This window comes from Cibotium barometz, chromosome 29 (genome assembly GCF_041138505.1).
Source record: "Cibotium barometz isolate CiBa-2024 chromosome 29, ASM4113850v1, whole genome shotgun sequence".
In the NCBI taxonomy this organism is placed as follows: domain Eukaryota; kingdom Viridiplantae; phylum Streptophyta; class Polypodiopsida; order Cyatheales; family Cibotiaceae; genus Cibotium; species Cibotium barometz.
Window position 1 is genome coordinate 11,339,255 of NC_141074.1, and position 24,035 is coordinate 11,363,289.

The window sequence follows — 24,035 nt, forward strand, 5'->3', positions numbered from 1 at the left end:
ATCCATGTATAGACTGTCATCCATGTATAGACTGGAGAAACTTGTATACCATGGTGACTAAGTAATTTCAAAAGCATAATAATAATCATGTGGAATCCTAAATTTGGCTTCTGCCACTTAATTTGGGAGTAGAAACTGTCATCCATGTATAGACTGTCATCCATGTATAGACTGGAGAAAAATGCGCCTTCGGTAGCAACCATATGTTTACAAAAATGAACTGAGGTGGCCAGGTTCAAGAGTGGCAAGGTGTATTCCCCAAAAAAAAAACATGTAGTGTAGGAAAAAAAATGTAAGGTTTTTAAAAAACAGTTATGATGTAAACATCCAAAGCAACCAATGCCCATTCACAAGTAAATATGGTGATTCTTTGCCTGGCACTAGACACCATCCCACCCACAAAAATCCCAACCCCATCCCCCTCTCCCAATCATAGAACCAAACAAAGATCCCAGAAGGGGACCCTTGCAACTTTCTGTACAAATGTATCATGCATGTCACCTAAAAGACTGGTAATAAACCTTCACAAAGGTTATACATGAGGCTCAGCATACATATCATGTGCACTCTGTTTTGTGTTACCTAGACTACTCCAAGGATAAACCTTGAGCAACTGAAAGAATGTCAAAACAATAGGAGTGAATCTGTGGTAAATCGAATCTCGCCATGTAGCGAGTGGTTAAGAGGGGTCAAAGTCCCAACGCGGAAGTCGTGGATTCGATGCCCACTCACTGCATCTGGAAGTGGTGCGATTAATCAAATGATTTTTACCAAAATTGGTCTCGCAGAGCAGATCAACCAAAGCCATGACCACCACCTGCTAAAGTATAGCTACCCTTAGCAAGTTGTGGCAGCTTGGTCAAAGCAACAATTCCTGCAGCAAAAGCAAATAATGCAGCAAAACCAAAAGCCGGCTCATTTCCCCCTCCAAAGAGAGCATCCCAAGGCCCTGCTCCCAAGGCAACCACCATCTGCACAAAGAGAAAGTTAAATCCAGGTATATCCTTAGAGAAATGATTATTAATGGGTAGATGTGGGGTAGGAAGGACCTGGGGAACTACAATAGCGAGATTCAAAATACCCATGGCCAAACCTGAGAAACAGTAGTTTCAAAACATTTAGTATAGCAAGATTTCCAAATATATATTCTAAAATATGGCTACTTGGATGCCCAAATCACTTCCATATGCACTCGTTTGCATCTATACCTACCTGCCACGAGAGAGAGAGACAGAGAGAAAGAGAGAGAGAGAGTTTAAAAACAGAGTCAAATGCCCATGTTATAAATGGCTACCTAGCCATTAGAGATAAACCCTTGACACCTTCAAGAATCTGAATGCCCCTGCAGTTCCAGTTAAGCCTAGATCCTAGCCCTAAATCAAATTGTTATCACAACTAATAGGTTTCAAAGTTGTCATACTATCTTATGTCAATAAAGCACAAGTAAGCTCTTAGCTTTATTCAAATTTTGCACACCTTGTCCACCTCCAGAGTCTGATGCCAACTCAGCAGTGATGGAGTACGGTACACTATATGTAACCTGCAAAAGTAAACCCCTAGCTGAGATGGACATAAGAATAAATCCCTAAAATCACCTTACAAAGTTAAATTCATTTTCTTGAATTATTTCTACAAATTGATTAGAAAGTTGTGGAATGCAAAAGGTGTACCGCCAATGGTAGACCTAGCATGGCAAAAACAGCAACTGCTGCAATTTTAGCCCAATTAGCGTATGTATAGAGATGCCCAGTTTTCTCATCTTTCCGAACTGCTACTGCACTGATAAGAGCAGTGCTGGCCATGCAGATACATATCGTGAAATTACTAACTGACCAAACAAACTTGGCCCCTACGCGGCGACACAACGGATCAATCAGGAATGAACCAATCGCTAGAACAATCTGCATAGCACAACATTCTGCACATCATCAGCAAAACAGGAGGACAAAGAAAACTTGTAGTCAAGAAATAATAGTTGTTCCTTACAGAGTTCAAAAGTAGACCAAACGCTCCCTTGTGAACCCCATTTTGATAAGCGACAGCTTTCTCGGCATCACCCAATGGATCACCCTGAAAAACCTCTCGTCCCATCCAGTCCGTATCAAAGAGGAAAAAGGGAAACCATGATAACTGCCATACAATGCAAAAAAACAGAAAAAAGGTCACATCATGTGTAGCTGCCTGGTGTTCAGATGTCCGTAAGTGCAAAAATGTCTTAGATCTAGATGATACTACTATAGAAGTTTAGGGTCCCCTTTCGAAAATTAAAGTTGATGCACTGAAATACCTATTCTCTACAGCCAAGGAGTAGGTCATAGGCTCTGTCCGGCTAATAGTTTTCAAACCCAAAATATCATCAAAAAGGTAGTTAAATAGGCTCATATTGTCACCATTTGGTCCATCTCCATTTCTGGAGCCACTTCTATGGGACTGTCACTCCATAGAGCGGCCAGATTTGTGCCATGTTCACATGGGGCCACGCCAGTGTCCCATGTGAAAGGGCCAGTTTTATGGTGTCACATGGACGGGAGCCAGATCAGTGCCACCCGTGTGCAACCAGTGCTGCGTCACATGGACAGGAACCAGTTTTGTATCACCCGTGTGTGATTTGCTTCGTGCTGTATGGACGAGAGCCTGTTGGTGCCACCCATGTGCAATCAGTGCTGCGTCACATGGACGGGAACCAGTTTTGTGTCACCCGTGTGTGATTTGCTTCGTGTTGTATGGACGGGAGCCTGTTGGTGCCACCCGTGTATGGCCAGGGTGGTGTCTTACCTATGGGATTGTCACTCCATAGGAAGACCAGGACATATTTATTTATATTTGTCGCGCCAGTTTTGTGCCCGACAGGTTCTTCTTGTACAAGTTTCATGAAAGGGAGATTTCGTCCATTATTTGTGCACATGCATTTATGCCTGCATGCATAAATTTGTTTTTGCGTGACTTGTTTGCGTGTCTGCCTGTTATGCCGTGCCAGTACACCAGACGGGGACGTCCCCAGTGTACCGTGGAATGTTGTTTGCTGACTTGGTGGTGTGGCGTGTGAACAGGTGGTAAGTATTTTCATTTTCCCCTTTTTAAAAGGTAAAATCCATAAACTAGAGTAAACCTTAATTTTTATAAGGTATTGTGTTCACATCCATTTTTAAATAGGGGCTGGACATTTGCTTTTGAGGGTGCCCAAAGTGTTAATTTGATCTAAGGTTTTATAACCTTTAAAAATAAAGGCTTTTGCATGGAACCTTTTTGGAAATTATCCACGTGTGGGGTTGGTGGCTTTTCCTTCCTCCTTCACGCTTGGTACTGCCCTGCTGTACCCGCCTCCTTACGGCTGCAGTACCCAAAATTGTAGACAAGAAGTTACAAAATAGCAAAATCATACCTGATCGTACGGATACGTACGGTACGAATCGTACATACGATCTGATCCGTACGACGTACGGAACTAAGCCTGCCTGCGTTAGTACGAGCGTGCCTGTAGGTGCACGGTCCCGGAAGACCAGTGAAAGGCACGTGTACACCCAGTGAAGGTGGGAATGAGCCTGTGATTTGGGGCTACTCTGACCAACACCTCTTCATCGACTTGAACCAGTTTATTTGGTTGTTTTCACTCCCTTGTGGAGAAATCTGGCCTGTCAGGCCCGTGACACTTGTACAAATATAAATACTCCAAGAAATACAAAAAGTATTGAGGGGGGGGCCGGCCCTTTCCGGCCCCAGTGCTAGTGTCATTTGTATTTTCAGTATTTCCAGTATTTGTGTTGATGATGTTGTTTCCATCGTTTAATAACAGTTAAATTAAGTGTTCTAAATATGTGTATATTGTCCTCCGAACTGTAGGCCTCCTATAGGGAGTGGTCACACATATTGTGCCCAATATTTGGGCGATCCATGGGCACATGACCAAGGCACTTTTGGGCGTCTATTGGGCTTCCAAAACTGCTCCAACCTGCCCAGTTGCCTTGTACCTAGCTGCAGTTGGTCATGTCCACTCCCGACTAGTTCAGGTGTGAGCCCAGCTTACTCACGGGCACTTTTTCCCTGTGACTGGACACAGGTTTTTTCCCGTGTGAACACACTTATGTGTGTTGGGCACTTAGCCCTAGGCTTTTTAGTACTCACTTGTACTTTCATATCATTATTTAGTACATCTTTTCCAGCACTCACGCTTTCTCTGTGCTTGAGGTTGTGTGTGTGTGTGTGTGTGTGTGTGTGTGTGTGTGCGCGCAAGCTAGCTGCCCTCCTACCCAACATTGGTATCATAGCCCGGTTAGGGTTAGGGTTAGGGTTACACCCTGCTGCCCTCCCAACACTCTGGTTAGGGTTAGAGTTAGGATTAGGGTTACACCCTGCTGCCCTCCCAACACTAGGGTTAGGGTTACGTTTTGGTTTAGGGTTACGTTTTGACCTATTGCACGACCACTGAGCGCCGCCTGCTTTTGAAGACCACCGACCCGTTTTGCCCGATTGGACTTGCTCTGCATTTTTCGTATGCTACTGTGCGCCGCCTTGTACCTACGCCTTGTACCGCCACCGCCTGTACCTGTGCGCAACGCCACCAATTGTACCACCGTCGCCGCCTGCGCCTCAGATCTGTGCCGCCCAGTTGCCCTTGCTGCACAGTCCTGGCTTGCTGCCCTACGTAGCCCTACAGCTGCCACCGTCCAGCTCAACAGTACCTGGCGTTGTTGTGTTGCCATAGAGCATCTGCCTAGCTAATTGATAGAGCATCCGCCACAGATCTGCACCGATAATTGAATCTACGACTGCTGTTCATCTTGCAAGTGTACTGCACACTGCACACTGCACAATTTAAGGTATTTGAAAATTTTCAAAAAAAATCAATCCCATACAGGTTTACAGGTTAACCTTGTGAGATTTGGCAGTTTTTGACCTGAAATTGCACATTTTGCCTGTTGAAATTTGGGGCTTTTCACCATTAAGCCTACAATTGCAACATTGACACACATTGGCATTGATTTCAACAGATTTGGTGCATAATTGTACTAGAAATTTGAGGATTTTGTAAAAATCGACACTATTTGCAGGTAATTTTGGGTGTTATAGGCACATTTACTTGGCATTGGGGCATTTCCCCCAAATTTTTGGACATTACAAAATTTGGTACAGGTGACAAGTGCTTTAGCAGATTTACAGGTGCAGATCCGATTCAGATTTGGTCTAATTGGCTGCCTAAAAATTAGGGCTTTTCTACATTGAGCCCATTTTTGGAGCATTCAACCAATTTACCTTTGATTTTGCCAAGATTTGAGCACTTGCAGCTTTTACAAGTGTCAGTTGATTGTGTTTTTCACGGCACATGTATACATTTGTGGTTTGCTGGTATGCCACTGTGGACACTTTGATAGATTTGCATCATCGTGCAGTACACTTGCAGATTTGGGACATGCATATGTATTTCTTGTGGTGAAGGAGAGTTCCCTTCCAATCCATTGATTTATCCTGCTATTTATCTCCCGCATTCTTACGGTTTTGCTGGGCATTGCCTACTCGTGGTGACTTGTGACAGATTTGCTGTGTTATCATGGCCAACAATAATAATGACCTCTTTGGAATGCTATCTCAAGAGTACAAGCTCAATGGGGATAACTACCCTATGTGGGCTTATATGATGCGTCATGTTTTGGTTGCCAAGAATGTATGGCTATATGTGGATGGCACTAAGGAGCGTCCTCTTGCACCTGCTCCAACAGAAGGTGAAGTGATTCCCACTCACCCTCCTGCACGCCCACCTCCTCGTCCTCCTCCTACTCAGCAACAACGTACTTGGGATGCTAGGGATGCTCAGGCCCATGCATTGATTGCTCTCTCGTGCCGCAGGCATATCATTCCGCACATCTGTTCTTGCACCACTGCAAAGGGTGCTTGGGATACCTTGGTGGCGTTGTATTCAAGTCGCAATGAGACTCGTGTAGCTTACCTTCGGGGCAATGACCGCATGCTTGAAGGTCTATCGATCAGTACCTTACGCATGTGAAAGACCTACGAGAGCAACTCATTAACATTGATGAGGTCTTGACAGATGGCTATCTTGTTCAGACAGGTTTGCGTAATTTGCCCGACCCTTATCAGACATTTGGCACCACTTCGAGAGCAGCTCATTAACATTGATGAGGTCTTGACAGATGGCTATCTTGTTCAGACAGGTTTGCGTACTTGGGATGCTAGAAATGTTGGACTGATGCGGGAGCGGAGCAAGCACACACGAGAGATGGGGGGTGGAGCTATCCACTGTCTCAACCAAGAGAGAGTGAGCCCCTTATTCACTAACTAAAAGAATAAGGAGATGTGTGTACATAAGTGGGCGGCCGGACACTGGGTGCAGGCACACTGCCTTTACCCAACATTCTCCCACTAAAGGCTATGTGCCGAGAAAAACTAGCCTACAACTAGTATATACAAGAGGTGAGAGAAGACGGCTCTCAACCTACGCCCACTGGCTCACTCCAAGTACGTGCATGCACCTGTATGCGCTCTAGCGACCACTCAGAGTGCGCAACACTGCTAGAGCGTACATGCACCTCATGCAGGTATCTAGTAAGGACCTGCAAAGCTCCACAATGCACAATGCCAGTGTCAGCCACCGAACGGCTAACAACTCCCACTGCAAATGCACCAACCGCATAAGCAAGATCAGGTCTCGAGACCAAAAGGTCAGACATGAGAGACCCGAAAGCTGACGAAACCTGCACTATCTCAGCCAACCTATCACTGTCAGCAACCTCAGTGCCATATGCATCCTCAGGATCTACCTGTCCATGCATCACAATGTCAGCATCATCTGGCAAAGGCATATAAGACGAGAATGACTGCAAAACCTAAGAATCAGCACCACTGCAATCATTCGGCCACTGTATGGCCTCTCCGATACTCTACTGTGACTCACTAGCGCAAAGACGCTCTACCTGTCTATACATAGACGTATCATGCACAGCTGACTCTACCTGCTCGACCAATGTCTGAGCGTCCTGTGACTCGTCTGACATAAGCATGTCAAAGAACTCTATGTCACTCATCTCCGTCAAAGGAGGCATCTCCGTCCTAGGAGGAATAATCTGCTGTGCCTCACTAGAGCACTCCCGCTCTACATGTCCGCACACAAACATGTCCTGCACAGCTAGATCTCCCTGCTTGACTAACGTGTGAGCATCCTGCTCAATCAATGCCTGAGCATCCTGCAGCGCATCTGCAAAAGAGACACGGCTCGTCTCTCGCTTTCCACATGGCTGCAATATCACAGAGACCACACCGTCTCCAAAATGAGAAACATGCAAAGGGTATACCACGCCACTCCTGGCACCTCTCGCAATAACCAGCGAACCCAAATGCATCTGGAAAGACCGCTCTCTAAGCAGTACCTGACAACCAGTGTCTCTCAACTGTCTCACTGAAATGAGACTCTGTCCTCCCAAATCTGGAACATAGCGCACATGACTAAGTGTGTACAGAACACCACTAGGCAATGACAAGCATATGTCTCCTGCACCTGCGATCTCATACACTGAGCCATGTAGATGCATACAACCAAGTCTCCCACTAGAAAATGTGCTAAACCACTCATGATGAGACGTGACGTGAAACATAGCATCTGCATCTAGCAACCAACGTGGAGAAAGTGAGCATCCATCAAAGTATGCAGGAGGAACACTAGAGGCAAAGGTGACATCACCGTCACTGGCGTACTCAGTCACTGTAGCTGCCTCTCTCACCTGTGTCAAAGGAGTCTGTGCATCATGCATACATCTCCGTCTCTGTTGCCTCATACGCCTGAAGCAACGACGCCTAATGTGCCCTGTGTGGCCACAATGCCAACAGCGCATATGATGGAAAGAACGAGAATGATGTGTACGAGACCTCAACGTCTCAACCTCTGGCAACAATGATTGCTCATCTGTATCAGGAACACGGACAACAACATGCTGGACGGAATCCAGAGCCATGTGTGTGCAAGGAAACACTGAACAACAAGACAAGCAACCAATGCGCACAACTGTATGTGGCGGATGCGGAATCCTCGACGCAATCCAAACCACAAGATGCCTGCCAACAAGAATAACCTGCAAACCTCGCAGCAAACCACTGTGCTACTCGCACCAAAATGTGCTCAACACTGCAAGTCCAATGGCAATATCAAGGCATCAAAACAAGCTGGCTGTATACACTGCCAAAACCTCTGTGAGCAACGAATGCTCGAGAATACCACAATCTCCCACTCGAGAGCAAGCGTAGCGAAATACACGCTACCAATCAATGGCACAAAGAGGCATCACATAGCTGCAAATTTTGACAAAATTTCGGTAGCATAACGGCAGTAAATGGCCAAAAAACCAAAATAACCAGCCAAGGCAAAAATAGCCCAAAACTAAAGGTGTAAAGCTCTCAAAAGAGCACAACCAAGTCTCAACGCAAAGTATCACTGCGGAGAATCACACTGCATCTGACATAGGTGACCAGACACTATGCATGGGTCCTATGGTGCTCGCAGGATCGCTCCAGTACCTGTATCACCGAAAGGATCCCGGACATGGGTATCCCCCAGCTCAATGAAAACCTCACTCGACCCTCAACAATGGCTGCAATCCAATCAGCTGACTAAATAGTACGTGTCCTCAATGACCATACATAGGGCTATCCACAATGCCAAAGAGCTATCACAGCTCACAAATGCGCATGGCAAAGCCCAAAACTGCCAGCACACCCAATGCCAAGCACGGCAACAAGCAACCAAAGAGGCAAACACTGCCAACGTCAAGTGTACCAAGGCATGAGCTGTCAAGGCATATAACTAAGCATATGTCCCACTGAGCATAGAATGCCAAACACGGCAACTCTGACCCAAAGTCTGTCACTGTCAACAATGCATACACTGTGTCTCGGAGCTCAACAGGGCATCCACTGCTCTAAGCCAACACACTGGGCACCAAGAGCATACACGCTGCCAAAACTGCAACCTATGGACTGGAGAAAACTCCAACAACGGCACCTGTGCTCGTAGGAGACAACAAAGCTATGGTCATGCACGAGAAAAACTCAACTCGCTGTAAGAGGAGCATGCATAAAGACCACAAATAACTCCACCTACAAGCCTACAACACGCTCAAAAGCGAGACCCACAATAGGCATACGTCTCTACCAGTAATCGTGTCCTGTCAACCTGCCAGAAAATGCGCAATACGGCCACGCTACACAACCTGTAGCTCAAAGACAAGACCTGGCGAGATACCTGCAACCTGTCAATGCTCATAAAAGAGCACACAAAACCTGTCTCACGCAATCGGCATACATGTCCTGCAAATCATTGCTCTAAGCATACATATCCTGTGCGAAGAGCATCATCGCTCATGCACGAGCGGAATCCAAAGCTCACCACATTTCACGTACATGAGCACTGGAGCAAATCAGCCCCAAAGCTGCAAAACATAGTACCAGGAACCTGTGAAAAACGTCAAAATTGGAGATCCGAAATGCACACAGCTGCTGCAGAAAATTCTGTGATCAGAATAAGGTCAAATGAACACCACCATTGCGTTCGGAACGTGCCAAAACCCCAAAAAAGACTCTTGGGTTGCGCAGATCTGAGTTCGTATGAGGGATTTATGGCCAAAAAAGTGATTTTCGGGCCAAAAAATGCACCTGCGGAAATCTGTTTCTGCAATCCTCCTCTCAAATTAGCACTTACAAATGCATACACACCTACTAATCGATCTTTCAAGCTTAGGGATGGCCCTCAAGCTTTCTCTGTCCCCGAAGCTCTCTCTCAAGCTTCCATGGCCGAGCTCCGTACTCGAGGCCAAAAGCTCCACCGCACACCGCAAGCGCGCACACGAGGCACGCACACCGCGACTCTCCTGTCGCTCTGATACCAGTTGTTGGACCGATGCGGGAGCAGAGCAAGCACACACGAGAGATGGGGGGTGGAGCTATCCACTGTCTCAACCAAGAGAGAGTGAGCCCCTTGTTCACTAACTAAAAGAATAAGGAGATGTGTGTACATAAGTGGGCTGCCGGACACTGGGTGCAGGCACACTGCCTTTACCCAACAAGGGATGCTCAAGACCATGCATTGATTGCTCTCTCATGCCGCAGGCATATCATTCCGCACATTTGTTCTTGCACCACTGCAAAGGGTGCTTGGGATACCTTGGTGGCGTTGTATTCAAGTCGCAATGAGGCTCGTGTAGCTTACCTTCGGGGCAATGACCGCATGCTTGAAGGTCTATCGATCAGTACCTTACGCATGTGAAAGACCTACGAGAGCAGCTCATTAACATTGATGAGGTCTTGACAGATGGCTATCTTGTTCAGACAGGTTTGCGTAATTTGCCCGACCCTTATCAGACATTTGGCACCACTTTGCGGTTGTTGGCTGGCATTGTACCTAATGTGGTCACTTTTGACAACCTTGTGACTCTCGTGCTCAGTGAAGAGCAATCTCGTTCCAACAGGAACAACATGATATCTGCTGAGTAAGCAATGGCTACTCCCTTTCGTGGGAATAGATAGCCATAGGCTTTTTGGTACTCACTTGTACTTTCATTTCATATCATTATTGAGTACATCTTTTCCAGCACTCAGGCTTTCTCTGTGCTTGAGGGTGTGTGTGTGTGTGTGTGTGTGGGCTAGCTACCCTCCTAACCAACAGCTGCAAGAAAAACGATGTCCTCTAGGCTCCATTTTTTAAGGTACACACGTAACATCCCCTCGTGCTAAACTTGGAGCACTACGACGGATGCACCTTTGCTTCATTCCTGCTCTAGTCCAACTGTGGGCACACCAAACAATTGGCAAGTTCAAAGGCCAGATATTTGTCCCATCCATGGGCACATGACCTGGGGGTGTACAGTAGTGTGTCATGCGTTGCAGAAGCATGTCTATGATTAACGCTAATCCTATGTTTAGCAAACACACAGAAGACAAGGTATACCTAATCTATTGTATATTCCAAACATGAATATATACAATGATCCTAGATCCAATTTGTGCATGCTAATCTACGTGCATAGAAAAGCTTGTTGATTCCACAGCTTAGTCGTACTCTTCATATGCTTGTCTTCTTGACTAGAGCTGCCTCAGGCTACCTCTATGTGTGGGTTCTTGCCAACACTTGTGAGCTTTAGCTTGGAGTGCTTGCTGAACATAGCCCTCGAGGCTCGTGGCATCATGGTTTGCAATGAACTGTTGCACCTCTTTGCCTCTGGCGATTGCCCTATCCATCCACGCTATCGATGCCAAATCTTTAAACAAAAGATTCAAGCAATGAGTTACGCATTGTACTCTAGTTCCACTAGCTAACCTGCAAGCTTGCAGTTTGCTACATTGTCTGTGCATACCTGGACCACCTTATGAGCTCCAACTTTCAAAAATCACAATGTGAGGGACACAGTTGAAGCAAAAGCAAGGTGGCTGCTTATTTTCTCCCTCTTCCTGCATGAAGAAAACTGATGTGCAGAGAGGTGTATGCAGGCGAGTGAGTCTCTGTGTGGGACGTGTGTGCAAGTGTATGAGGTGAGTCTGTGTGTGTGTGTGCACAGAGAAGGGCGCGCCGCGCGATTTGCATATTTGTTAAACAACGTTATCTTCAAACTTGACTTTTTCTTTTTTTAATAGAACGGGACCCAAGTTTACGCTGCCCACTTATCATTTATCAAAAATGGGACCAGCTTTATTTTTAAAAAAACACTGCCTAGCCTAAGCGCAACCAGTTGTAACTTTCCCACATGTTTCCCCTGTGGGGAACGTCCACATCAGCCAAGAAACGGGGAAACGACATTTTCCCTCCTCCAACCCACGTTTCCTGCAACCTAGATCTAGGTATGAACATGGTGGTATCTTTCATCCTTGACTTTGCATGGATTAGATTGACCCTTAAAGTGACCTTCGCTGTTCAAAGAAGAATTCGATTTCTTCAAAACTGGGTTGTAGGGGAGAAAGTTGGCCATTAAACCTATGATCATGCTTAACGGGAGTTTTATGTGGGCATGGTTGTTTCCGTATGCCGTACGACACCTTACCGTACAGAATACCGTACGGTGTCGTGCGGTCCAACTTCCGACCATTTCTAACCGTTGCCGCCTGTGCACAATTTTGCAAAGTAGCCGTTTTTGACCGTTTTCGACCATTTGGATGCCTGTTTTGAATGTTTTGGGCCTTGTCATATATGATATATCATATATCATATGCCATGGCCCATATGCTATATAGAATAGCCTCTACTATATAAGGCTCAAGCCTTGAAGCTCCTCCACGCCTTCAAGCCTTCAAGCTCTAAGCCTTAAGGTTTAAGCTCTCAAGTCTTTGAAATCTAGAGACTAGAGTCTAACTCTAAGCTCTCAAGCTTCAAACCTCCAAGCTCTCTAGCCCCTCTCTCTCTCTCTCTCTCTCTCTCTCTCTCTCTCTCTCTCAAGCCCTCCATCTATGATCTCTCTCAAGCTCTCAAGCTTTGAAGCTCTCAAGCTCTCACCTTTGAAGATATCCGCCATCGACCGATGAGAGACATCTTTGGATAGTGATGTATATGATGCTTACCTTTGTTGCTGGAGTTTTCCTTCCCAGATGTTATCCATTAGGAGCTCCTAGTACCTTACTTTTCCTCATAGTTGTTGTTTCAGTTTCAGTTAGTTGTTTAGTTGTTTTAGCTTTTCTTACACAGAGATTGTATCAAATCCACCAATTGTTGTAACCTTTTTGGTCTCATAGGTCATTTTGGCCTTTTGAAGACGTTAATATCTCATTTCATTTCTCTCTCTCTCTCTCTCTCTCTCTCTCTCTCTCTCTCTCTCTCTCTCTCTCTCTCGCTACTCCCTGCCTGTGGGAAGCGCTGCAGAGTAATCTCGAGGAATGGCTCCGAGTCTCCAAGAGAAGCTCGAGGCCCTCGAGACGGCAATGAAGGCACTAATCAAGGAGAACAAGAAGACATCCAATTCCAACCTCAATGAGGTGGAGAACAAATTACACCGGCACATCATGGCCCTCGAAGCACGGGTCACGAACCTTGAACAAGAGAACACGGCACTCAAGGAGGAGGTGAGTGCATTGAAGTGGAATTGGTAGCCGTCAAGAACACCGAGAAGGAAGAAGGGGAGATCAATGACAACACTCTCACGGCCATCTAAGAAGAGATCTCCAAGGAGATCACAAAGGACATGGAGGGAAAACTCGAAGCCAAGCAGTCAGGATGGATTGAAGTGGTGAAGAAGAACATCCGTAAAGAAGTGAGGGAGGAGACTCAAAGGGAAGAACACCAAATCATTCACACCACCATTGAGGAGAAGAAGATGAGGCATGCCCGCCGCCTCAACATTCGAGTCACAGGTATAGCCGAGACACCCGACTCCACTCCCGAGAAAGATGGACAGCTTCTATGCATGAAGCTTGGCTACAAGAAAGAGAACCCTCTCCCCTTCACCAAAGCATGGAGAGCCGGGAAAGACTCAATACGCAAGCGAGCCTACAGTTTGCAGGAGAGACGGAGAGGGTCACCTTCATGAGAAAGAGGGTGATTCTATGAGGATTACGGGGAGATCCCATCTATTTGGATGATGACCTTACAAGGATGCAGATAGAACACAGGAAAACATGCATGCCGAGAGTCCTACAGGCCCGGAAAGAGGGCAAGAGAGCATTCTATCGCGATGGCCGTGCCAGCATCGATGGCAAGGCCACAAATTAGCGCCAGGCGGCCTATGGGACATCGGCTATGGAGGATCCAAATTCACAGATACACATAGCAGTTTGGATCTGCAATGGAGCACTTTGGACACATCCTGGGAGGATGGAGGAGGTCATGGAGGGATGGGACATCATACTACTTACAGAGACGCACCAGAGCCTAGAGAGGGGGCTACCCAAAGCAGAGGGCTATCAGTGGGAGTTTACATACAAGGGGACCACACGGCAGAGCACATCGAGAGGATCTGGAGGTGTAGCGGTACTCTTCAAGCACGAGAGCTACAGGAGCGCCTACAGGTGGTAGCAAGTGACCAGGAGGCTAGATACATGTGGATTAGACTGCGGCTCTCAGCAGACAGGGTGTTATACATTGGCATCCACAAAGCAGGAGACATGCTAGACCCCAGCAACTACAGGACTATCATGATTGGTCATACATTGGCCAAACTTTATGGCACAGTGCTCGAGGCAGAGTTGAGCTAATATGCAAAGAAGGAGGGTCTGCGAGCACCAGGGCAGGCTGGATTCCGACAAGCTTTCTCCACTATTGACCATATATTCACTCTAAGATGTCTGATTGCCCAGGCTAGGGCGCGAGAGAAGAGATTATACTGTTGCTTTGTGGATTTCCGCAAAGCATTTGACACGGTGCCACGAGAGAGACTCTTTTGCGCCTACAGTCATTGGGGATCCCATCAGAGATGATTTGGGGCATCTATCTATGCTTTATATGAGCAGGTCCTCGGGCGCATACGATGCCCCGGGAGGCTATCTGATGTTATTGCTAGCACCATAGGTAAGAAGCAAGGATGCCCACTCTCTCCTACACTATTTGGGCTATACATCGATGAGGTGGCTGACTTCATTGGTCACGGTGGTGGGGACGGGGTAGACATCTCAAGTACCACAGTCCACATTATGCTATATGCAGATGATATTATTCTGGTCTCTGAGTCGCGGATGGGACTACAGCACCATCTCCATGCACTCGATGACTTCTACACACAGAGGGGGCTTACAGTGGACCTTGGGAAAACCAAGGCCATGATTTTCCACACCTCAGGGCTGGTTCGACAACAGGCCATCTTCACACTAGCGGGAGGACAAGTAGAGGTGGTAGACTCATGTGTACTTGGGGATTACATTTACGACTCCGCTAGGAAGATTTACTATGGCATAGGCAACCAGGGATAGACTCACACGAGGGTATGCAGCTCTGGCCATGCTAGAGAGACAGTGTCACCAGGCACACTTCCAGGAGACCTGCACGAAGGGGTGGTTGTTTGACACACTAGTCACCCCTGCTTTGATGTATGTTGCAACAGTATGGGCACCTGGGCTCGCCACCTCCACATGGTCTCAGATAGAGAGGCCTCAGATTCTCATGCTCTCACGGATGATCCGCAGCAAACCCTCCGTCCCACATGACATTGTCCGGACGGAGTTTACTGCACCTCCTATGCTAGTAGAGGCCCTCTTCCAAACGATCTACTTCATACAAAGGATCAGAGAGATGCCATCAGATCGACTCTCACATAGAGAGTGGAGATAGGAGATCATGGTATTCACAGATGATACAGTGGCTCACTCAGCATAGTCTCGACATAGATCACCTGCCACCTTTCCAGTATGATATACATGCACCACACATCCAGCTCTCTCATAGTGAGAGGGACAGAGTCCTTCGGCAAGATTTATGGCAACAATACACTCAAGAGACTTGGATTACACCCAGTTAGCCTCTACCGCCGAAGATGCTATACTACAGAGATCAGTTTATGCGTATCTCAACGGATGGATTCATACAGAGACCTGGATACATGGATGTGTACATGCCTCACAGTGCCCGAGTGGCAATTGGCCAGCTCAGAGTGTCATCACACCAGCTTGCCATTGAGGCAGGTAGGGCAGCATGGATCCCCAGAGCAGAGAGGATATGCAGACTATGCCAGGAGGAGGTTGAGAGTGAGGAACATTATGTATGCAGATGCAGAGCATATAGTGTCATTAGAGAGAGATACACCACCATCTTTAGTGGACATCCCTCACTCCACCAGATCATGGAGTCCGCAAACCAGTGCAGATTTGGCCAGTTCTTGTTAGAGACATAGCGCCACAGGGAGACACTGATACGGACTCATACCACAGGGAGAGGTGGGTGACAGCTCCAACTCACTGATTTCTTCTCGAGATCTATCCCAGTGCCTACCCTGACACAGGAGGGGGTTACACTTCAGCGCACTACGGACCTCCGAGCCAGACGGAGACCGAGAGCACCAAGCTACCAGACTCCCAGACTACATCAGAGGGAGATCACAGAGATACGGGCTCGACATCAGCACCATATCCAGGAGCGGCTAGCTCAATTAAACTCACACCCGGAGATCATGCTCCAAGGTATTTTTGCCTCGCCATCGCCTATGTATCACATATTACACCCCCATTATGGTACTGGTTGGAGCTAGACAGATCTGCATTGCATTCTTGTATACCCTACGCATATAGGTTGCATACGAAGCCTCTAGCAGTAGTGCTCCATCCATCACACCCCCCCACTAGCTCAGTACTTTCATACTTTATTTCATGTTTATTTTGTCCTTTTTTTTCTGGACATCCAAAAGACATTGACAATTGTACATTGATTTGTCTCATAGGTCGAGTTCGGCCTCTAGTAGACGTTAATACAGCTCTCTCTCTCTCTCTCTCTCTCTCTCTCTCTCTCTCTCTCTCTCTCTCTCTCTCTCTCTCTCTCTCTGCCCCCCTCTATCCTCTACACATGTGAGAGGAATTGGAGCACCTACTCTCTCATACACACGAGAAGCTCCGCAATCGCTTGAGCACACGACAGTTAGAGCGGCTAGTGTATTGCCGCACTAACTTGCGCATGTTGCGTGCCATGCACAAGATGGACTCGGCTAGCCAGGTATAACTTATAAGTTACAACTAATGACCACTTAAAAGTTAAAACTTAAGTAGTGAACTTCTAATGGGTCACTTTTTGAGTTTTATTTGATAATAACTATGTGTCAATGCGCATTATCGCTTGTAGGTCAATGTGGATGAGTTCAAACTCACAAGCGACTCTCCACAAGGAGGTAGATGAGGAGGAGGAGAGATTGTATGCGGAGCTCTATGTGGAGCTTGAGGAGATTGATCGACGAGTTTCTCATACTCGTCGTGGGCGTGCAACAACTCGGCCTAGTAGCAGAGGAGTGCGAGTAGGCACTCACGAATGCACCTTTCGTCCCAACTCAAGTAGCATAGTGCAAACCTACACACGACGAGGTTCCAGTGGTTCTTCCTCCGCTCCTACAAATGAGGACGCTCTAATTGCCTTGTCACAAGACATTAGAAAGCCCAAGTTTGATGACGAGGGCAACATCCTTAGCGAAGGCGACTTCCACGAGCGCTCCGATGGACACTCTTCTGATGGAGATGATCCTAGAGCTCTGATTTTGATAGTGATCACTTCTCCATCTAGCCTCCTCCATCTAGATTCTAGCCCCAACCACCTAGCCTCTCTTTTTTGTACACCACTTCTTGTACTTACTACTACCTGCGCCTAGAGCGGCTCACATTGTATGAGTTAGCCCATCATGATTCATCTATGTATGTTTTCAACTTAGTTTTAATGGGATTTTGGTTTGTGTCATGTGACAACTTGTCTTCTCTTTGAAATTGAAAATACCGAAGTTTGTAAGTATTTTTTTAAAAACCGTATTGTACTGTACGATAAGAAAAAAAAATATTGTACCATATTTTCCCGTACGGTATCGTATCATACAAACCGTATAGTATCGTACCTCACATCAATGTAAGTGGGTGTGCTCTGGTGGTATGGGATGTAAGAATGTATTCCCATGTAGGATCTCCTGGGGCTTCGCAAGTTTTTTGTCAACACTCTGTTCTTTGGCATAGTTAACCTCTGGGGTAACTACGAGACGAGCAGTGCTAGTCTGTGGGTGAGTGACAACAAGATAAGGGACTTTCTTGGTTATCTTAGCATTGACATGTCATTCATAGGTGACAAGTTTTATGATTCAGCACTCTCTCTCTCGTGATGGCCAAATAGTATTGATGCATGAGGTATCCTCAGAATTGTACATGAGAGAGATCAGAAGTTTGGAACTTCTTGGTCTTAGACTGAATGTCTAGACCAATCAACGGTTGGACTGTGATACTCCAGGGTGGACGGGATTCCACAAGGGTTATTTTGAGTCAAGAATTTGGAGTCATATGGACTTTCCACCTGTTTGATGGGGTGTAACCCGACATGTTGGAGGTGGAATATAACCATTGTCCTTCAGGATCTCTATTAATGGGATTGTGTGAATCTTTGATGACCTTAAGTTCATTCCAATTTGGTGGGGTGAAAAGTAGCTCGAAGCCGTATGTTGTCTTCAAGTTGTTCGAGGACATGGGACATACGCAAAAATTGACAGGGAGTTTTATGCTTTCCCTAAAAGTAGACGTGAGTATCTATTGGTTATACATGAAAATACACAATCTCCATTCAGTCTTAGATGAGGATTGGACATAGAGATCTTGTGGTTCAAATATTGTACTAGAAGTACATATGGCACTAGGAATTGTTTGTGCATTACGTGGACTAGTGTTTGCCCACAACTAATGCTGGATGCCATTTTGTATGACACTAGAGTTGTGTTGTTGGTCTGTGCTAGGGTTGTTAAGGTAGAGCTTGTTGCACTTTAAGACTAAATGCCCTATTCGGATTCGGCTCTTGGATGAGAGTTGGATTGACAGTAAGCAATTGGATCTTTGTAGCTAGGTCTACAAGAGGAGTCTTACATTGGCCTAGGTAAGAGGCAGTAGACTTGAGTAGATGCTATGGACGGATGTTCGGATCTGGACACACATCTGATTTATACTGCCAATGGTGCATCAATGAGCCAAGACTTTCAGTAATAGACGGCTTCCAATTTCATGATTACATGCCTACATAAGCAATTGTGCATGACTGCACATATGTTCATAGTTCTATGGCATCTGCATGTGCATGTGTGAATATGTGAGGAGAAGCAACAACCAAAGATAAGAGTTGAAAAGACATACCCAACAAAGTGCCATGACCATCAGCACACTTTTCATCTCAGGTGGAAGCTGTCTGACACCTGTTAGAAGGTTGACCAAAACAGCCCCCTGTGCAGTACCTGTACTTTCAGCCTCTTCAAGCTCTGTTCCATGTGAAAACTCTGCCCTTCCATTCATCTCACCACCTATAAGATGACCAATCTCATTCGAGACTCTAACGCCTTGCATTTCAATTAATTTCTCTGGCTCCCTGGACAGCAAAGGAGAACCATCCTCCAACTGCCTGGACATGCAGACAAGGGGTGTCTCCTTCGCAAAAAACAAGGTAACGAGTGTACAGAAGCATAAGAAAACCTGTCACAGTAACAGCATCAAGCAGTCAGAATTCTAGAGTAAGGGCTACATACAAAGTAAAAGCACAAGCAAAACTCCACAAACAGGCAGTCCTTACCACGGCAACAAGAAAAGCTGCTTTGAGGTTTCCACAAGCTTCACAACAAGCCTGGGTTATAACAAAGGGAAACAATCTGCATTTTTGGATCCAGATACAAAGACAATCAAGAAATGTAACACTTTGACTGCAACCTTAAGCATCATGGTGCATCTCTAAGCATAGCATTGCAAGGTCCCAGATGAGAACCCGTGTCATACCTGTGCCATTTACCACTTGCTCCAGCTGAAAACCCTACGATGTTTCCAACGGCCATCCACAAACAAAATATTGCATTGGCAGTGTCGCGTTGCTCTGGGCCTGTACTCAAAACAAGACTTGCTTACACCTTCCTCAGACCACAAATGCACCAGAGCAAAGCTCATTAAATGTCCTCCCAGAAAGTTGTAACAAGTACTACAAAACCTACCAGCAAGATCTGCAAGCAGTGCACGTGCAGGACCCTGAAAAGGCACAGCGCAAGGTTAGAAACTCCATCTAATATTTGTGCGCGCGCACACACACACACACACACACACACACACACAAAAAAAAACTAGCTTTAACTTGGAACATCACCTGCACCGTGTTGTTAGCAAGGTCCAATAACCAAAAACCCATAATAAATACCCCTGCAGCCCGGGGGCGTCTCACTTGATAAACCCTACGGACAACACAGTGAGTTCAAATAATCAGCTGTGCAGAGTCACCCAATAACATATATATATACCTAGATGAATCCAGGAACATGCCCAAATTCACCTTTCAGGAACGTGCATGTTATATACTCATGGTAGTCAACCCACAAGTATATATAACTATCAACTCCATTATACATAGTATGGACTAGATACTACGACATCCCCACTAATGTCATCAGTGCCCAATAGTGGGTGTAGAACTCTGTATCAAGATATGCTCTCACACACTCCACACACACACACACACACACACACACACACACACACACACACACACACGAGCATATATTCACACAAAGCCCTTCGTACTGTGTTTCTGTCAAACCTCTGGAGATGCAGGGCAGACGCAACCATAATGAAGCCTAGCACTAAGGGAAGTAGCAAATAGAAAGAATTAGTACAACAAATAAGTAGTTGATAGGGCAAATGGACCGCTAAAGATAGCAAGAATTAGCACAATAACAGCTATTTTGGCAACATCACAAGAAACTCACTTGCAGTCCTTGTCACTGTCCCCTAGGAGATACCCAATATCTGCTGCAAATCCTATGATTGTCACCTGATTTGAGCAATGTGAGTTTGTGAGGAGGCAATCCCTCTCATAAATTCTTGCAGAATGATGTGGTGTTAACCAGAAGACTCTTCTAAAAATCACCAGCACAACAAAACAAAGGACTTACCGCCAGACAAATTAAGAGCGATCCACCTAGGATGAATGGGCGCCTCCGTCCCAACCTCAGTGTGCACTTGTCACTCCAAACCCCAACACAAGGTTGTACCTTTATAAAATGGTCCCATCAGCATAAGGCCTTGCGAGAGTATAAACCACTGGAGCATGAGAACATGGGGAGTCGTCTTACCACAAGGCCTGTGATCGGACCACAGAGCCATATGAACGACGTAAAAGCATGCTCTATTCCCAGTGTCTGTAGATCACCCATTAATATTAAGAAAAGAAATAAAACTCCAGATCAAGGAATAAAGGTAAGACTCATCTTCTGATACCATATCCACATGTTAATACACTATCCGGGGCATCGACCCACAGAACAATAAAAATGCAATGCCAAATGTCTTCACAAGGCAGGAGCTTGATGTGATAATAACTATATAAAAATGCAAAAGCTCTTAATAGTCGATTTCATCCCTTCAAACATTCCATTTTGTCATGCATTCCAGCTGCCGCCGAGCTGCCTGTGAACACACACCCTGATTCTACAATGCTCTGGAGATGGGGATGATGGTCCATTGCAAAGCTCCAATATGGGACTTTGCCAAATTAACATACGCAAAGACAGATCTGGAACTATTCGGGCTGATCTACAATACTGAACGCATCGTGGGTATTGATCAAAAGAAGATTGGGTTGCAGGCAAATTCGCTAAATTTACCGGCAGATCTGCTGGCTATCAGATGATAAAAAGCCAAAAGCGAAAAAGCAGAAAGCGAGAACCTGGATGTAGGGAGTGAGAAGCGAGAGCTGCAGGGCCCATCCGAATTGGACTCCCGCGGCAACGACGGAAGACAGGCCGAGGGTCACGAAGGAGCTCCTGCGGGGAGGGATGCTCGCGTAGCCGTTGGAAACCTGCCTGTCGGAGGAATGATCCGGCGGTGGCAGGGGCTGGGAGAGTGCCGGAAAATCAGACCCCACCGGTCGGGGGCCGGCATTCTTCGACGCCATAGCCCCAGCTGCACCGGCTAGACGAACATGCGGTGGCGGTGTACGCTTATGGCTATTGATGTCCCCTGAGCTTTTCCTGCTATGGCTATGCACGATAGCAATCTCCTGTCAACTGGCTAAAGCTTTGTTCTCGCTGGCTATGGTATCGGCAAGTGAGATCTCGCTGAACGACGGCGACGAGAAGAAAGAAAAGCAAGCGCGTTTTCCCACGTGTCATCAAATCATTCAAACACGTGGCATGATATCATTGGAGATAAAAAGCACAGGAGGGCTCAACTTCCTTGTCCCTGAGGAAAGAACCTCGACCCTCCTCACAACTTAATCTCTCACACTCACCATGACCAGTTTAAAGATATCATTCATTAACAAGGCATCAACATGGTCTGGTGCATTAGTAAGCCCAAGTGGCATTCCAAGATTCATAATAACTAAAGTGAGTACGAAAGAATCTGTCTCAGGCACATCGCTGTCTTAATATGAATGATATCCAATTTTTAAATATATCTTATTATAGATCTTCACTCCAGCTAGATCATCTATCAAATCTTTCATCCATGGCATCAAATATCAATGTTTTAAAGTAATTTTGATTAAAGCTCTATAGTATATTGTATAGGAATCATCCTTCTTTTTAACCCACAAAACTCAGAGAAGCGAGAAGATGTGGCAAATGAGTCCTTTCACTAGGTACTCCTCAACAACAATCACCTTTTGATACCTCGTTCTCCTCAACTTCGAGCACTAGCTCTATTCGTCTCGATGCTCCACATTTCTCTACAGAGGTAACGTAGAGGGCATGTCAAAAACATCTAAAAATTTTGTGAATTTTCTCTCTTGCAAAGATTGCATTGCATTACAAACATTACAAGTTAGAGGTCCACATTGTTTCCTGCCTACAACACCAAGAACTTCCACTTGGAACTTTTTGAACTATAGAGACTTACAAGATATTCTAAGCATTTGAGTTACAATAATCGATTTAGCCTTGGGAAGATTGATGTGATGTATTCTCACCTCAGGCACAACGAGTGCTTGCGAAAAAGGCTTAACTTTGTTGCTTTTGGTATTTTTTATTCTACTATGTGGCTAAATATGGTTTCTCCCTTGGAAAGAACAAAGCAATGTTACTTTGTCCTTAAGGCAATGAGCCCAAAGTTTTTTTCCCCTACTCATAAGCACTCATGGAAATTTTAAAAGCATAGCACACCCAGTGGAAAAAGCAAGCACTCATGGCACTTGGAAAATGTAGCACACATGACGGCAGTTGGAAAACACGCCTTTTTTAACCTTGGAAAAAGAATGCAAATGTAGCTTCCACCACCATTTACATGCATGTGAAGGAGTCAACAGAAGAAGCAGGCGAATGAGTGTGCCTAGAAAAAGTGAATGATCTTTCGAAGAAGTTGTAAGTTGGATAAAAGAGGCAAATTGTGTCTTTTTAGAGAAAGTGTGCTCTTCACTTTTTGCTTGTTGATAGACATGGCTTGTTAGCAAAAGAAAGCGCAATCGAAGGAGTAGTCGGAGAGGGCACTCTACTCCCCTCCCATTCAGTACCATGGACCCTCTACTCTGATATGAAAACATGAATCATGGACAATAACAACATGGTACTTAATCATAAATAGGTAGAAGAGGCCACTCTAGAGGTAGGAGGAGCCAGAGAGGCTAAAGTGGATGTAAAAGAAATCAGAGTGAAAATGGCATAGAGTGCTATTACTATGCCAAACCATGCCATATAGCAAAGGATTACTATGACATAAAAAGTGGCACGTTACATCAAGGGAACTATGTATCTTCAAGTAAATAGGCTAAAGAAAGAAGTGAGTATCTATTTATGATGCACCATCATATGCTTAGTTCCATGATTGTAGATGTATCAAATTTAGGTGATGTATGTTGATTCTAGTTCATCTAACCACATAACTAGCCATAGTGAGTGGTTTAGAGAATTAAGAGATTTGGAAAAACTATGTTATGTGGAAACAAACATCACATCCTATTACACAATGTTGGGAAAGTCCTTTTATCTCTAAACAGGATAGTAAAATGAAGGTTGCTAATGTGCTTTATGTGCCGAAAATAACAAAGAACCTAGTTTCTATTAGGCAAATAATTAAGCACGATCTGTAAAAGTGTCAAGCTTGGTTATAAAGGAAAACAGAGTTGGCATAATCTTTATGTTGAATATAAACATACCTAAAATGAAGACTAGAATGTGTGCACATGGTACATGTGCAATGTTCGCACATGGTACATGTGTGCTTGCAAACATTGATATTTGGTATAAATAGACATGGCAATATTCAACGAGCTGAAGAATATGTAGGCCTAAAGTGTTATTAGAAGCTTTAAGCTTTATCAGTACACCAAAATGGTGGTGGGGGTAGGGTCTTGTAGAAGATGCGATTTCTTTAAGAGACTGCTAGTCAACAATTGAAAGGATTGAACCAAGTAAGAGCTATGATACCATGTAAGAGGATAA

At 45.5% G+C, this 24,035-nt stretch overlaps 2 protein-coding genes across 2 annotated transcripts; both read right to left on the reverse strand.

Moving 5' to 3' along the window:
• Positions 1–259: 259 nt before the first annotated feature.
• On the reverse strand, positions 260–21,751 carry SUT2 (sucrose transporter 2). Its single transcript, XM_086822860.1, has 14 exons — positions 21,326–21,751; positions 20,733–20,798; positions 20,553–20,651; positions 20,367–20,431; positions 19,751–19,835; positions 19,602–19,635; positions 19,393–19,492; positions 19,193–19,268; positions 18,763–19,095; positions 1,987–2,130; positions 1,671–1,901; positions 1,477–1,540; positions 1,050–1,093; positions 260–971 (listed from the first exon to the last, which is right to left on the reverse strand). Exons 1-14 carry the CDS (start codon positions 21,551–21,553, stop codon positions 795–797), a joined length of 1,746 nt encoding a protein of 581 aa, XP_086678986.1. The 5' UTR covers positions 21,554–21,751; the 3' UTR covers positions 260–794.
• On the reverse strand, positions 6,787–8,111 carry LOC147621837 (uncharacterized). Its single transcript, XM_086822861.1, has one exon. It carries the CDS (start codon positions 7,959–7,961, stop codon positions 6,894–6,896), a length of 1,068 nt encoding a protein of 355 aa, XP_086678987.1. The 5' UTR covers positions 7,962–8,111; the 3' UTR covers positions 6,787–6,893.
• Positions 21,752–24,035: the final 2,284 nt, after the last annotated feature.